The 16,720-nt window shown below is 47.3% G+C and overlaps 1 protein-coding gene across 1 annotated transcript in view; it reads right to left on the bottom strand.

Annotated features, from left to right (window-relative positions):
• Positions 1 to 16,720, bottom strand: part of NUP93 (nucleoporin 93) — a 102,066-nt gene that overhangs the window by 25,001 nt on the left and 60,345 nt on the right. Inside the window, exons 6-14 of the mRNA XM_066637307.1 lie at positions 15,648 to 15,737; positions 13,772 to 13,911; positions 13,273 to 13,405; positions 11,146 to 11,303; positions 8,168 to 8,333; positions 6,989 to 7,082; positions 3,146 to 3,337; positions 1,530 to 1,656; positions 1,337 to 1,409 (exon numbers count right to left, since the gene is read on the bottom strand). Of these exons, the coding sequence (XP_066493404.1) occupies positions 1,337 to 1,409; positions 1,530 to 1,656; positions 3,146 to 3,337; positions 6,989 to 7,082; positions 8,168 to 8,333; positions 11,146 to 11,303; positions 13,273 to 13,405; positions 13,772 to 13,911; positions 15,648 to 15,737 (1,173 nt within the window). The remainder of the gene's footprint in view (positions 1 to 1,336; positions 1,410 to 1,529; positions 1,657 to 3,145; positions 3,338 to 6,988; positions 7,083 to 8,167; positions 8,334 to 11,145; positions 11,304 to 13,272; positions 13,406 to 13,771; positions 13,912 to 15,647; positions 15,738 to 16,720) is intronic.

The following is a 16,720-nucleotide window of genomic DNA, read 5'->3' as shown; positions in this document are numbered from 1 at the left end:
CTTACTGGTTCCATGCTGTATTACAGGGGTGGGCAAACTTTCAACTTTAGGGATCCTGGATCTTTAACAATTGTGCAGGAGAGAGAATGTCAGCAGGTGCAGTTTGTCATCTCAGAGAAGCTGCACCTACTGAAATTCTCTCTCCTACACAATTGTTAAAGGTCCAGGATCCCTAAAGTTGAAAGTTTGCCCACCCCAGCTGTATTATAATAACATCTCATTGGCTCTCAGAATAATAAGTCTCACTGATAAGTTTTGAGTCAAGGAAATCCACATTAAAAAAAAAATAAGGTAGTTGTGTTTTCCTTTTCTGGTTATTTGGCTATAAAGTTTGATAGAATAGAGATAATTCAATGCGGTTTGTTTCATTGCATTCTGCATTAGATTACCTATCAAATGATATATAACATGGTGGTATTTATATTGGCCACTAGTATCAAGCTCCCTTGATACTCCCTCAAGGCCTGGTACCCAGGGCAATGTACCTCCTGCCCCCTTAGCTATGCCCCGCCTCCTCTTGAGTCTTAACGGGTAATGTCATTCGGAGCTATCAGTGAGCTTTTGGGAGGAGCCCAAACATTTCCCTGAGAAGTTTCTGAAAATGCTCAGAAAAAGAACAGCAAGATTCTGACTCCAGATGGCTCAGTTTTGCCCCAGTCCAAACAAACACATTATGAACATGGAGAAAGGAAGGGTCATCAGAGTCATTCATGGGAGTGCTGCTCTTCAGAGTCTTGCTCAGAAAGCCTGCCTTAAGGAATTCCTGAGGAACGCAGGCACAATGGCACATTGCAAAGGTTTATTTAGTTAGTGAATGAATTTTTATTCCACCTTCCTTCACCCAAGACAGCTAACAACGTTCATAAAAACAATAAAATACATATAAAATATGGCACAATAAAACCCATGACCTAGAAACCTCACAGGCAACACAACAACATAATACAGAGGAGATCAATCCTAGCTCAGCAGCCACTGAGGTGCCTTTTAGAGTGCAAGCTCAATTCACATGGCATGTCTCAAGGAGCAGTGGCAGGAAAGAAGTAGAACTTTCTCCCCTGCTTGTGGCCAGCCTTGACCCCTATGGGAAACAGAAGGCTGGACTAGATGGACCCCTTTGGGCCTGCTCCAGCAGGGCCCTTCTTATGTTGGCCAGGCCTCCAGCTGCACCCCCAGGACTAGATCAGGAGTAGTGGCAAGCTGTATTTTTTCCTTACTGAGAAGATTCTAGGAAGCTTTTGAGGAACCTTCAGGTTCCTCAGAACATGGCTTCAAAGCCACTCGTCCTGGCACAGAGTGAGTAGGGGGTGGAAGACACAAATTCGTGACTACATACCTCTCTGCTTTCAATCACCAATTCGCTCACACAGCGCATGAACATGTTCTCTCCTTGACTGTCCTTCTCATTCCTGCAAAAGCAAAATGAAAAGAAAGGAAAAATGGCAGATAGTCTATTTCTGCACACAACCATTAAAGTTAAAAGCAACCTTCTCAAAACACATGGCTGAGCAGTGGCTGCAGGAGCCTACCTGAGAAAATAGAAGTACTGCAGGGCTTCTCTAGGATCCGTGGACTCAAACTTGCGGGTGTACAGCATCAGAAGGCGAACAAAATTCAAGCGTCTAATGGCAGGAGGGTCACCAGCCTCATGACTCACTGAAGCATTGAGACAAATCAAGCAACATTCCTTAAAATCTCCAATATCTGCATGGCCATCCCATCCATGAGGCCAACTGGTTGACTTAATGGTGGGGGGGGCAGTGTCTGTCTTCCTCCACTGCCTCTCCTTTTCCTTGGATTGAAAAAGGAAGAGGGGAAGGACACTGAAGAGTTGTGCACCAGAGCATCAGCCCTTCAGCCCACTGCTCACCCTTCCTCCACCCTGCTACTTCGAATTCAGGATGAGAAGCAGCAGCAGAGAGGAGGGTGCATTTGGTGGCCCTGAACTTTGCCCTTCTTTTGCATCCAAGCATTGATATGACTAATGCTAGAGGACTTCTGAAGGGATCATTCAAGAGCAAGCGCCATTGTACAAGTGGCTGTAAAAGAACCAGCTAAAGATGTACAATGAGCTGCACTGATGGTCAGAAGAGAAATTTCCATATTCAGAAACCCTGTGACCATGACATTCTGGAGACTCAAAGCAGGGGTGGATCCCACCATCAGGACCTGCTTGTGAACGCCCTCACCCCCTCCCCAGGACCACCAAGGACGCGAGAGTCAGCGTGGCTGCTGCTGCATGCTTTGCTCTCGTGAGGGAGAACACAACGCTCTGTCTAACTCACACAGGCACATGGAGTCATGCTGCATACTTTGCTTGTCAGCGAGAACATGGCGCTCCATCTAGGCAGGGCGGATGCAGGGAGTCAGGGCGGCTGCCGCCACAGCACTCTTTGCCAAACGTCCTGTTCTGCCAAACACTCACTTGCATTATTAATGCATTACTAAGGACATTAAGCCAAATTCATATGCCCAGCACTATGAGGTGACGGTTGCAGCTGGATTTCATTCACTCACAGTCCATCCTCTCCTGCTTCAAAGGCAGAGTGAGTCAGGAAGGGAGGACTCTGCAAAGCCTCAGAGGGGCTGCTACTGTGAGAGGACAAGCTTCCCGTCAGCCAGTCCCTAAATCTGCTTGCAGTGCTGCCACCTCCTACACTCTCAAAACCCCTGCCTAATACAGAACGTATTTTCCTTATTACTTATATTGTAAACTGTTTTAGGAGCTTTTTCTGACCAAAAGGCAAAGTGCAAAAATATCAAAGGGCAGAGCCCGAATCTTGTGGTGTAGCACAGCTATGTCAAAGGACGGGACCAATGCCCAATTCTCAAGGCAGGTGAATCACATAACAAAACATCAAAGGAGGTCATGTGACGACTGCCATTGGTCTCTAGCATTGAAGTGGTCTGGCAACAGGGAGGAGATGCCAAAGTGGGGACAAGGAGAAGCCAGTTCGATTGCAAGGGCAACGGCAGCACAAGAACCAAGGTGCCTGCTTTTCCTTGGTTGGGGATCTGTTTCTTGTCTGCAATTAAACCAGTCCCAATTCACATGTCTCTGGCACGCTGTAGCCTGCTGCTTTGATGGTATGTGTCATATACTGCAAGAGGATACAAGCAAGATCACAAGTCACACAGAACTTACAAAGCTGGGCGCTCTGCCCAGAAGATTTCAGAAGGAGCTTGAGTTCAAACAGGACCAAGGCAACATGGACAGCGTGGCAGCGCAAGCGCTCCGTGCGGAACAGGAAAGCAATGGCGGCTTCGAACTGGGCCGTCAGGAACAGCACTTGGAAGTAGAGAAATGGCTGCTGGTTCACTGCAAAATGCGATTCACCTGAAGAAACACACAAGCGTCAAGGGAGGACCTCGCTGCTGCCGCTGCAGCTATGACCAGACTGTAGGTCACAAAGCATCCATGTTGTTCAATAAAGGGCAAATGGGAATATGTCAGAAACACGGTAGAACATGGATCTGCACTGCAGTTAGCATCTCCCAGATTACATCACAACAAATACTTCAAAAACCTGCCGACTGAAGGAAGCTATAAAATTAAATTTCAACCTCAAGAGGCAGACCACTAGCGGAGCCTGCCATCTACTTCCACCCACCTGCCTCTCTTGCTTCTCCAGTCCCTGGATCTGAAAAGGAAAAATGGAATGGAGCACAGGAGAAGAGACACTTCGAAGATGCTCTAGTCCAGGGGTGTCAAACTCGTTTCATACAGCGGGCCACGGCCGAGGGGCAGATACACTGGCATACCTAGAGAGGGGCAAACGGGGCAACCCGCTTTTTTCTTTAAAGGGAGAGAAACCAGCAGCTCTGCCAGCTTCTGTCCCTTTAAGAAAAGCCTCCTGACGGAGGAGGGTCGCCCAGGAGCGCTCCTGGAGAGGCAGCAGGAAGCTGCCTCTCCGGCATGACTCAGAGCCAGACTGGGCTGCTGCCCCCCCCACCTCCTCCTTTATAGGAGGGCAGGGGCACCCTAGAGCATCAGCGCGACTCCTGTCATGCTGATGCTCTGGCCCGGGCATCACGCCCTCTCGCTGCCTCCGGAGAGGCCTCTGGAGGCAGTGAGAAGGCAGCCTAGAGCATCAGCGCAACCCCTGTCGCGCTGACGCTCTAGGCTTCCTGGGCCACGACGGAGGCATCCACATCGCCTGTAAGCAGCACGGAGATCTCCTCTGGAGCGGTCTGGGGCTGCTGGAAGCAGCGCTCCAGACAGGTGGGCTTCCAGCAGCCCCAAACCACTCCAACGGAGAAGTCTGTGCCACTTACAAGAGGCGCGGAAGGCTCCATCAGGGCCTCAGATGACTATGACGTCACCACAATTACTTCTGGGTCACGGGTGGGGGGGCGGAAAAGGGGTGGGGGCAAGGGGTGTGGGGGGCAAAAAACTGGGAGTGACCCTGGGTGCTGGGACCCCCAGGTACGCCACTGGGCAGATGTCATTAGGCAGGAAGACGTCTTAAACAGATCATAACCAGAAATAAGCACCTTTTATCACTTAGGAACATATAAGCTGCAAATGACAAAAGAGAAAATGTGCAAATCTTGATCATATTTCAAGATATGGGAGAGCCAATGATCATGCGGGTTGCCCTTTTGCTGAGAGCAGCTGAGAGCTTGAGGGCCGGATAAAAAGCTTCTGCAGGCTGCATCTGGCCCGGGGGCCTTATGTTTGACACCCCTGCTCCAGCCCACTACTCTCTTCTATTCCACATTCTGGAGATATTCTAATCTAACTCATTATAACTCCTCTCCTCCAAACTCCGAAGACACTCTGGCAGACTACCTCTGCTCCGTGCTTTTCCTTTTCAAATCCAGAGACCTGGAGAGGCAGCAGCTGGCACGCCATCCTGCAAGGAAGGAAGTGCTATCTGACACAACAAGATGCCATGCAAGGTGAGGGTAGCAGCATTCAGTCCATCACATCATGCAGCAGGAGGTCTTCTGTCTTTTGAGCCATATAATAATAATAATAATAATAATAATAATAATAATAATAATAATAATAATAATAATAATAAACAACTTTATTTATACGCCGCCCTTCTCCCTAAAGGGACCCAGGGCGGCTTACAACATGTTAAAAACAGATTAAAACATAATTTAACAAACAGATAAAAACATATTAAAAACACATTTAACAGATACCATAAAACAGTAGTCAGATAAAAAGTCAGATAAAAAGAGCATAAAGCAGCAGATCATAGAGGAATCAGGCCTGTAAAAAATACTAAAAGATGTAAAAAAAAGATGTTGAAAAGGCCAGGAACTCAGAAGGCTTGTTTAAACAGAAGGGTCTTCAGTCCACACCGAAAAGTCTCAAGAGAGGGAGCCATTCTCAAGTCAAGGGGAAGGGCGTTCCATAACGGTGGTGCCACTACTGAGAAGGTCCTATTTCTTGCCGCCGCCCCACGTGCCTCCTTAGGCGGCGGCACTTGTAAAAAGGCCTTCTCTGATTACCTGAGAGGAAGAGCCGGATTATGCAGAAGTAGGCGATCTCTAAGATACCCTGGCCCAGAACAGTATAGGGCTTTAAAGGTAAAAACCAGCACCTTGAATTGGGCCCGGAAACGAATGGGCAGCCAATGTAGTTCCCAGAGAAGCGGGCTGACAAGAGTCAAACCGCCTAGCTCCAGTGACCACACGGGCCGCCGCATTCTGCACTAATTGCAGTTTCCGAACCGTCTTCAGGAGCAGCCCCACATAAAGCGCGTTACAATAGTCTAACCTCGATGTCACCGTAGCATGGATCACCGTGGCCAGGTCTGCACAATCCAAGTACGGCCGCAGCTGGCGCACCAGCCGAAGCTGAGCGAAGGCCCCCCTAGCCACAGCAACCACCTGGGAATCCAGGAACAGCTGCGAGTCCAGGTGGACCCCCAAGCTGCGGACCTGCTCCTTCAGAGGGAGTGCAACCCCATTCAGAGCAAGCCGATAGTCCAGCACCTGCATCGAGGATTTCCGAACCAGGAGAGCCTCTGTCTTATCCGGATTTAATTTCAGCGTATTAGCCCCCATCCAGATCCTCACTGCTTCCAGACAGCGCTCCAGGCCCTCAACCGCCACCCTGGAGTCTGGAGGAAAGGAGAGATAGAGCTGGGTGTCATCAGCATATTGATGAACCCCACTCCAAACCCCTGGGTGACCTCTCCCAGCGGTTTCACGTAGATATTAAATAGCATGGGGGACAGAATTGAACCCTGCGGCACACCGCACCTCAAAGGCCAGGGTGTCGAACAGGCATCCCCCAGCACCACCATCTGGGACCGACCTTCCAAGTAGGAGCAGAACCACCGCAAAACAGTGCCTCCAACTCCCAACTCGGCCAATCGGCCCAGAAGGATACCATGGTCGATGGTTTCGAAAGCCGCTAAGAGGTCCAGCAGGACCAACAGGGAAGAGAAGAACGATCTCTTCGCTGCTACCATGAGCTCTACTCCATGTCTGATCGGATTCATAGCCACCGTTGCTCTAGACGCCTGCCCTGCGCTTCATCATTCGCAGCTCCTCAGTGAACCAAGGAGCTGCTCCGAGTCTGCGACGTGGCAGAGGTCGCTCCGGAGCAATCTCATCCACTGCCCTGGTCATTTCCCCATTCCAGAGGTCAACCAGGGCCTCAGATGAGGCGCCAGTCTTGGCAGTGGGAAAATCCCCCAGAGCTCTCAGGAAACCTTCAGGATCCATTAGCCTCCGGGGGCGGACCATAAAAAACGGTCCCCCGCCTCAGCGGAGGTAGGAAGTCGCAACAAGCCTAAACCTTACTAGGAAGTGATCTGTCCTTATTAAGCATATTAAACATGTTAAGCTGGCTTATGCTTTGTGTTAAATGAATTTCCTTGGAAAAGATGTGTATTGGTTGGGTTGATGAGCAACTTAAAGTCCTGTAACAATACTTAGCATTGTCCTTTTACAAAAGCCACCAGGAGAACACACATATATGAAATCCAGAAGAACCCCCACCAAGCCTCTGAATTTATCATACCATAGTCTTCAAGGAGTTGCTTCTGGAACTGGGACAAAGTCAGCCTGTCTTGGGGAGAACTGGAGCCATCATCATCAAAGCACACCTGGTTCAGCTAAATACAAGGTAGAGAAAATAACTTTGATAACCCTTTCCTTGTCCAAAGGATACACACAACAGAGGACTTTTGAGAAGCCAAAAATTTGGCTTTTCAGAATCCCAAAATTGACAAGTGTCACACATCCAAACAAAAGTCAATTAACTATTCAAGTGTGAAACCTTAAAAAGAGAAAAAGCAAACAAGGAGGAAAAGGCAGGCTCCAGCAGATGGCCAGCCGCGCCTGGACCCAAGAGCCGTTGTCTCGCATCTTGCTTCGGCCCTAGATACAGACTAATCCTGGGCACATCGCCTCTCTTTCAGTCTTGGTTTCCTAGCTATTAAACAAAGTGATCGAGTTGCAGTGGGGGAAGACATATTCCCTGGTTTATCGGTTCTGTTTTACTATCAGGTAGCCAACTGAAGAAAAACAGAGAGCTAATGACTGAAAACAGTGAAAGATGACGTGAAAGTGAAACAGACGACGACGACGATGAGGATGATGGTAGTGATAATAACTGCCTTGTCTTCTAAGAGTGAAAGCACTTCTTCTGATGAAGCCCTTACAACAATCCTTACAATATTACTTTCTCCACAGTGCAGCTGAGAGGACTGTGGTCGAGAGGCAGTGACTTGTTTGAGGCCACCTAGCAAATTCGTGGAAGAGGCAGGATCTGAGCCAGGAAAGTAATGATTCAGTTGGGTTTTCAGCCCCTGTCCAAGCAGGGACATGTGTCCACTTTGGGGATTCTCCCAACAAAAGGATTTGTGCTTTGAAGTGGTGAGAAATTGTTAGCTGTGTCTGCCGACACACACCAAAGAAAACCTGCAAGTCAGAATAGACCCCTCACACCATCAGGGTCCTCTGGGTCATGTCAAAAAGCTCTCATTTGAAAAATTTAATTGTTCCACTGTCTTGTACAGCAAGGTAATGGCAAGTTCCCAATGACCTTGACTGAACGAGGGGGATCATAGGCAGAAACGTTTTAGCAGAGGACACACCAGCGTAACACTTGAGAGCACAAATTTAAGTGTGAAGAAGGAATTTTAAAAAGGAAAAGAGCAGCACTTTCTCCAAATTGTGGAAAGAAATCCACAGTTACCTTTAGCCAGAGGTAATCTTCTGTTTTATCAGCCACTTCGCTGTGGTTATCAGCAATATCACACCGACTAATGATACAGTAGACTGCTCTTTTGTAAGGGTCAGCGTTGTTTCGGAGGGCTCGTCGATAATGGAGACGAACTTTGTTCTCGGTGGCAGGAGACAATCTACAAGCGAAAACTATACCTTAAAATATATATATACAGCAACACCCTGACTTTCATCCACTTGACTTTCATCGCTTTGCTCTTTCAGACGCTTTCAATTACAACCACATTCCAAATTTTGTCCACATGCTTTTCTCTTTCACCCAATTTCATCCAACCTTCCATGTGGTTTGTCAATGTTCTCATGCTTATTTTTCTTTTACTTCTGTTTATTTAGGTTTCACAGGCATTTGCATGTGTTATATACTAGTTAGTTGTTTGCATTTTTTGCTGGCCAAAATAAATTTGTAAGCTAAATAAAGCTCTTCTTTGACATTCATCCATTTTTGACTTTCATCCATGCTCTGATCTCTAACCAGATGAAAGTGCAAAATATTGTTTGTATGACTTTTTAATTTACTTAATCTTTACTTAATCTTTACTTAAGAATTTACTTAATCTTATGTGATCCTCCAGGTATTTTGTTTTATTGTTTTTAATGTTTTATTGTTTTATAACCATTGTGTGTTGAGTCGCCTTGAGTCCCTTTGGGGAGAAAGGTGGGGTAAAAATAAAGTATTATAATAATAATAATAACTTTGTAAACTGCCTTGAGTGCCTTTACCAGGAGAAAGGCAAAGTATAAATTCTTTGAATGAATTAATCTCCCTGAAATAGACAGGCTTGCAGCCTTCACATTGTTAGGACTACCTCAAGGCACCTGCCCAAACTCCTGGACTGGTGCCCAACCAATCAACACCCTTCCAAAACACAGGTACCTTTTTCTACATTAAGCCCCTGTATCAACTGTGCAAATTGTGTAGCTGACACTGGTTCTGTGCATACAGTTCAATTTGTACTGCATGCGTTGAGCAAACAGTACAACTGAAGTAATCTAAGTTGGGTGACCAAAGCTCATGACTTCAGAATACCAGGTCTGGGGTCCTACAAAATAGTTTCTGTAGCTCCATATTCACAAGGACTGTCAACCGAAATACTTTTGCTGCTGCTTTAAAAAAAAAATGTGGCCGAAATGTATGTTGTTTAATATCTACATGAAACCACTGGGAGAGGTCATCTGGGGATTTGGAGTTGGGTGCCATCAGTATGCTGATGACACCCAGCTCTATCTCTCCTTTCCACCGGACTCCAAAGTGGCAGTCTCTGTCCTGAAGCATTACCTGGAGGCAGTTGGGATCTGGATGAGGGCGAACAAGCTGAAATTAAACCCGGACAAGACAGAGGTCCTCCTGGTGCACAAATCCACAATGCGGGTTCTGGACTATCGCCCTGCTCTGAATGGGGTTGCACTCCCCCCTGAAAGAGCAGGTTCGCAGTTTGGGGGTTCTCCTGGACTCACAGCTCCTCCTGGATGCCCAGGTGTCGGCTGTGGCCAGGAGTGCCTTTGCCCAGCTTTGGCTGGTGCGCCAGCTGAGGCCGTACCTGTTTCGGGCGGATCTGACCACGGTGGTCCATGCCATGGTGACATCAAGATTAGATTATTGTAACGTGCTCTACGTGGGGCTGCCCCTGAAGATGGTCCGGAAGCTACGGCTAGTGCAGAATGTGGCAGCTCGAGTGGTTGCTGGGGATCGGCAGTTTGACTGCCACGCCGCTACTCCGGCGACTGCACTGGCTGCCCATTCGTTTCCAGGCTGAATTCAAGGTGCTGGTTAGACCTTTAAAGCCATAAACGGCTTGGGACCAGCATATTTGAGAGACCGCCTTCTTCCGTATAGTCCGGTCCATTCTTTGAGGTCATCAGAAGGGGCCCTGTTGGTTGTGCCGTCACTGAGAGCGGTGAAGGAGATGGCGGCCAGAAACAGGGCTTTTCGGTGGTGGCGCCTGCACTGTGGAACTCCTTCCCCTTTGAGTTGAGAACAGCTTCCTCGCTGTTAACGTTCTGGCGGGGCCGGAAGACTTTTTTTATTCAGGAAAACCTTTGAGGCCTTATAAGGGCAGTTTTTATATGTTATGTCTTTTACTGCATGCTTTTAATCTGCTGCTGCTATGTATTTTATCTGGTTTTAATTGTTTTTAATTTTTTTTATTTTTAAAGTTAATTTGTATTTTACTTTGTATTTTAAATTTGATTGTTAGCTGCCTTGGGTGTCTTTCGGGGAGAAAGGTGGAATACAAATCTAATAAATGAATAATACATGTTCCTGCATCTTTTCAAAAGGCACCTCTATGGAAGCCTTGAAGCTTTGTAGCTACAAATTTATTGAAAGCACAGACATTTCTGTGCTCAGCTTAAAATGGGCAAGGCCAATGTCAGTCCATACATTAATCCAACAGTTGAAAATCCTTGCCGGGGAAGGAAAGGGGTGGTGCTGGTGACCTGCAATCGCGCCAGCACTGGTGACATCGGGGCTATGTGCAGACTCACCAAGGCCTGAAGATGCTCTCCAGAGGGTGAGGAAAGCCTGTGGGACACTCTGCAAGTCTCCTCACACCTTAGAATTGTTGAGCAATCTTTGCATGACCCACTTCCAGTTTCATGACAAAAACCAGAAGTGGGTCACACGATGATGAGTCACTCTGCAAGCAGGAAGACTTGCAGAGGTCCCACAGGCTTCTCCCATCCTCCGGATGGCATCTGCAGGCCTCAGTGAGTCTAAGCATAGCCCCAATGTCCCAATTGCCAGCACGTTTGCAGGAGCGCTGGTGCTGCTGTCACGGTTGCCCCACCCCTTTAGGGAGCAGGATCAGAGCTTCTCAGGCTGGGGCATTACGACACCCCAGTTTGAGAACCTCTGTGAACCAATTAGGGTTGAAAACATCAGGCAAAATCATAATTTCACACACACTTCTTTTTCAGGCATTTCTGCACCTTTTATCTTTGCTGTGCATGTATTCCTGGAACCACGTTTTAAACTCTCCCAGCTGGTGCTGTGCTCGATTCACCACTTGCAATGCTGCCATCAAATCCCCACATCGCATGCAGTAGTAAATTATCGCCCACACAGGGTGGCCTTCCACTTCTCCGTCCTGAAAAAGCAGGTAGGTATCAGACAAAAGAGTTTCCCTGGCACTGCAACTTGAGTCCAGTTCTCATCCAGGTGGGAAACCCAAGACTGGACTGTGTCACATCAAACTGTAAAGTGGCGATTTACACAACTTGAATGTTTGCCATATTTTAAAAAAACTGCTCAGAGAAATTTGACTCTGATATATACTGATGTGCTTGTGTTCTAATATGCAACTACTTTTGCTTCTGTTTTTATAGAGGGGCATTCAATCAAGTCAGCCTAAAGTGCTGGAGCCCAGAAACAGATTTCCCACCTTAGTCTGGTTGTGCCCTTCTACCAACTCACTCACTTTGACTTTTAAATAAAAAGCAAGGCAGGGCGGAGATGACTCAGTCCAGAAAAGCATCCAAGATCAGCAGGTCTCAACCACTATTAGCAGACTTCCTGTTCCACTTCCAACCCCACCCACAGACTTCCCTGGGGAAAATGAACAGCAAGGGCTGTGGCCAATTAGAGCCGTTAATCAAACGAAGATCTCTGCATATGAGCAAAAACATCCTGCCGGGATGCTGCGCATGCATGCGGCAGCAGGCAGAATCTTATCAAGGGAATTGCGTCTTCTCTAAAATTGGGCTTGCAGCCAGCAATTTTGACACATGCTTAGTTTTAAAATACAAAAAATTTTCCAGTTCAATGAATTGAGGCACCTTTCTGGACTATCAAAAATTATCTTCATCATTTAATCTGACCAACTGCCCAATTAAAAGTTGCAGCCATCTTTTTCTATGCGCAAAGCAGCAGGAAATGGGAGTTTGTCAAAGACATGCACTTGGCCATGATAAAAAAGCTGCAGTAAGTTGCTGGCACAGACCCAAGAAGCCCTGTGCCTGGCTTTTGAGCCCAGCACGGGGGAATGGATTAGGCAGAAGAGGTCTCTGCTGGTCCCGTCTCACAGCCCCCCTCCCGAACCATGCTTCCTCACCCCATGCTTCCTCTCTCTGCCCTCCCTCTGCCCAGGAATGCCTCCCCCACACTCTCCTCACTCCCCCACACTGCTCGGCACTCACCTCCTCTCCACTAGCAGCTGAGGCTCAAACTACAGCGTCGATGAGACGACACCCGCCTCCCCACTAGTGCCGCTTGCTCTCAGGATGGCATATTTGCAACACCCAGCACTGGCAACGAGGCTGCAGCACTGGTGCTGAGGTGCAATAGGGTCGGGATGCCCGCGTGTGGTTTATCTGTGGAACCCTTTGCCACAAGATGATGTGATCATCTGATGGCCCCAGACCTAGTTGCTTTTTAAAGGGAGATTCGACAGATTTATGGAGGAAAAGTTCATATCACGTTACAAGCTCTGATGACTATATGAATCCTCCAGGTTTTTAGTGACAGATGATCTCTGGGATCCAAAGCCTGGATGACAGCTGCAAGGGAGTGGCAACCGAGTACCGGTATCTTGTTGCCTTGAGTGCTCCCCGAGGAATCTGGTGGGCCACTGTGAGATAGAGGAAGATGTATTTTGACTAGACGGGCCTTTGGCCTGATTCAGCAGGGCTCTTTTTATTATCTTGGGGGACCAAAGAAGGCTCCTGCCAGAGTGCAGTGGAGGAATGAATGCTGGGAGGCATAAAGGAAGGGAAGAGAGGGGTGGGGGTGGGAGTAGGAGAAGGAATGTGGAATGGGAAGGGAGACCTTGAGAAAGAGAGACATTTAGAATACGGAGGAGGGAAAGGTAGCCAGCAGAAGAGAAGAGGAGCAAGCAGCAGGACCCGGCACAGAGAAGACTGTGAGAGAAGCCGATGGGTGCCGAGGGAAGAAGGCAGGAAAGACTTGTTTCTGCTTACTTTCTGCGTGGTGATGGCGCTTCCAGTCCTCAGCAGGTGTCAAGAATGCTATCTGGCCCACTGTATGAAATGCGCTTGACACCCCTGACATTATCAGTAATGCCCAACACCCTGGTCAAAGCTGCACCTGGCTGCACAAACCTGGAGCCCTGGGACAGACACAGGGAGTTTGATGTTCAGGAAGCTCCGGACTAATTGGTAGGTTCCAGGTACTCCACCCAGCTGGGCTTGGTGCAGATTTCCAAAGACTGTCACCAAAGTGTAGTTCTTGTAACTGCAAGAAACCACCAACACAGAGTTTAGTGCATTTACTTACTTACTGAATTTTTACCCTGTCTTTTTTCCATCAAGGGCACCCAAGGCGGCTATCTATCCACTGGTTTCCATTTCAGTAGGTGACATATTCCATTTAGCCCCACAGCAAGAATACAAACAAATGATGAAGACAAAGACTGAGGGAAGTTCAGCATGATAAAGGACTCCCACCCCAACTGCAGATTATTTTCACGTTAACGCAGCTCCTCTGAAGGCTACTTTCTGTGGAGTTTAATTATTACCAGGGCTCCACCAAAGCAGCACATTCCTCAGTTCTACTAGACAACACTTAGAGGAGGCACCTCCCTTCTGAAAGATCACACACCTTTGCTCAAGGTATCGAAGGGCCTGCCTTACAAACTCCATCTGCACCTCCATGCTGGTTCGGACTTTAAGTGCATCACTTGCAGGAACCAACAAAACATCCGTCATTTGCTTCACCATAGTCCACAAGTCAGACACATTCTAGAAAACAAAACCAGATAGTAATTACCATGACAGAGATAACGCATACAGGGCAGTGATAGTCATTTAGACTTACTATGGAAGACTATAGTGTTTAGGACTCTTAAGGCCAAAACACTAGCACCAGGGGTCATCCTGAAACTGATCGCGGGTAGATTTAGGATGGACAAAAAGAAGTATTTCTTCACACAATACATCATTTGTCTGCAGAATTCATAGCTACAAGATGTTGTGATGGTCACTAGCTTTAAAGGGGGATTAGACAACTTCACAGAGGCCAGGTCTATCAATGGCTGATGGTCACAATGGCTGTACAATACTCCCAAGTTCAGTAGCAGTCTGGATTTGAATCCCAGTTGTAGGGGGTCAATGGTGGGATCTGATTTCTCTCCTGCTTGAGGGGCTTCCCAGAGGTAGCTGGTGACCACTGTGGAAAACTAGATACTTATCTAGATGGCCCATATATTGACTTGCCTTGTAAACTGAAATCACTTTAAGAACATAAGAACAGCCCGACTGGATCAGGTCATAGGCCCATCTAGTCCAGCTTCCTGTATCTCACAGCGGCCCACCAAATGCCCCAGGGAGCACACCAGATAACAAGAGACCTCATCCTGGTGCCCTCCCTTGCATCTGGCATTCTGACATAGCCCATTTCTAAAATCAGGAGGTGGCACATGCACATCATGGCTTGCAACCCGTAATGGATTTTTCCTCCAGAAACTTGTCCAATCCCCTTTTAAAGGTGTCCAGGCCAGACGCCATCACCACATCCTGTGGCAAGGAGTTTCACAGATCAACCACACACTGAGTAAAGAAATATTTTCTTTTGTCTGTCCTAACTCTCCCAACACTCAATTTTAGTGGATGTCCCCTGGTCCTGGTGTTATGAGAGAGACCTCAGGCTCTGGCCAGTTTTCAGAGTAACAAGGAGTGCAGATGCACAACACAGCACCACTGGAATGCACATCTCCATTGCACAAGGGGAGAAGCTGTGGTTCAGTGGGAGGCCATACACCTTGCATACAGAAGGCGTCAGGTTCAGTTCTCAGCATCTCCAGCAGCAAGACTGAGAAAACATCTGCTGGAGAGAGTGGAGAGCTTCTGCAGGTCATAGCAGACAATCTTGGAACAGATGGACCAATGGTAAGAGGTGGGCGAAAACAGTGATAATGAAATAAAAACACCTAACGTTGCTTTCTGTACTTCTCATTCTTGGGTGAAGGAGCGGAAGTCTGCAAAAACCAATAAAACCATTTTATTTGGTTTTTATTTATTATTTAATGGGGGTGCAGGGGTAATGACAGCATCTTCTTCTACTGACACTATACCACCTATATTACCTACCTAGTACACTTTCACGGCATTTATAATTTATAATTATAACGTAAATTTTGAATAAAAATACATAACACCACTTTCTACACAGATTTTGAAAAACACCAAAATCCATGAAAAAATAAAACCATTTTCTCTCACCTCTATCAATGGCTGGTCTCTGTCTAAAAGCAGCTCCACGTGTTCATAGCAAGGATAGACAATGGAAGGGAAGCATGGCGGCTTCTCCTCCCTCTTACCCCTTCTCAGTTGCTCCAATGATACAGTTGCCAAGCTCTGTTGTAAAGCAGTCCAGTGCGTATCCACAGACGCAAAGCAGCCAAAATCTGCCCGTGTCAGCAGACCACCACTCTCCACAGAAGCAGTGTGCTTCTTTATGCTCAACCACTGGGCAGTACCTTATCATCCAGTTCTGCAACAGTAGAACAAAGGTCCACCAAGCTGGGCTGCAGATGTCCATTCACAAGCTTCTCATTGTAGACATAGATCTGAAATGCATTGGGAGTTAGCAGATGTTCACAACGAAATAAAAACACATAACTTCTCTTCCCCTCTCTACCCATAACCCTTCCTCACTGCTAACCACAGCAGGATCTGGAAGAGGCCTCGATATTGGGCAGCCCTGGGGGAGTTCTCTAGCCAGACAGATTCCTCACTCCACTGCCTTGCAGCAGTGACACATCAGAGGATGGAGAGTAATATAAAATGTGAAATACACATTAATTTCACAGCTGCAGGTGAGGCCGGAGGATCAGAAGCAGTCCAGCATTTCCTGCTGCTCTGCATGGCAAATGCTAAGCTGATCTAATGACAAACACAGATGGGCTAAGTGCTGGCAGATACATAAACCCCTAAATCACAGGTCTGACAGTCAACCATCAAACACTGTCATAGCTGTGGAAGGGTTAACTACACGTGTCCAGATGCTACAGCTCACAGCTTAACAAGGAACACTCCCAATACATTTAAAGCAATACACATGTCAACACACACACAGTAGAGCCACAGGAGGTAGGCAGTTATTTGGTCCAGAAAGAAGCAGCCAAGTCATAACACTATTATAAAGGCACAGAGGACAGACATCAATCCATCACCCACTGGGGTTGCCAGTTTAAGCAGACTGCAAAGTAGGTTGTTAGAATCATAAGTTCTCTTTTGGGTTGCTGTTTCCCCATATCTAAGCCATGGTGAGAACTCTTGTGTTGAAAGTTTTATATGGATCTTCACCATCACTACCCATTACCTTTTGCAACAGTTCTTTGTGTGTGGGAGGATGGCAGTTGATTGCCAACCATTTTACCTTACTAGGTTAACACGCACCCCAGTAAACAATACACATATTGGTCCCCAGCTGTTATTCAGCAAGTCTACACACTAGGATGGTGGGATGTGGCCTCTCTTTCTTCTTCCTGTTCTTCATAACAGAATGAATTGCCAAGGAAGGGGGTTGTTGTTTTTGTTTTAATTCCCA

The sequence above is a fragment of the Tiliqua scincoides genome, chromosome 9 (genome assembly GCF_035046505.1).
Source record: "Tiliqua scincoides isolate rTilSci1 chromosome 9, rTilSci1.hap2, whole genome shotgun sequence".
Lineage (NCBI taxonomy): Eukaryota > Metazoa > Chordata > Lepidosauria > Squamata > Scincidae > Tiliqua > Tiliqua scincoides.
This window is presented reverse-complemented; position numbering and strand designations above follow the sequence as displayed.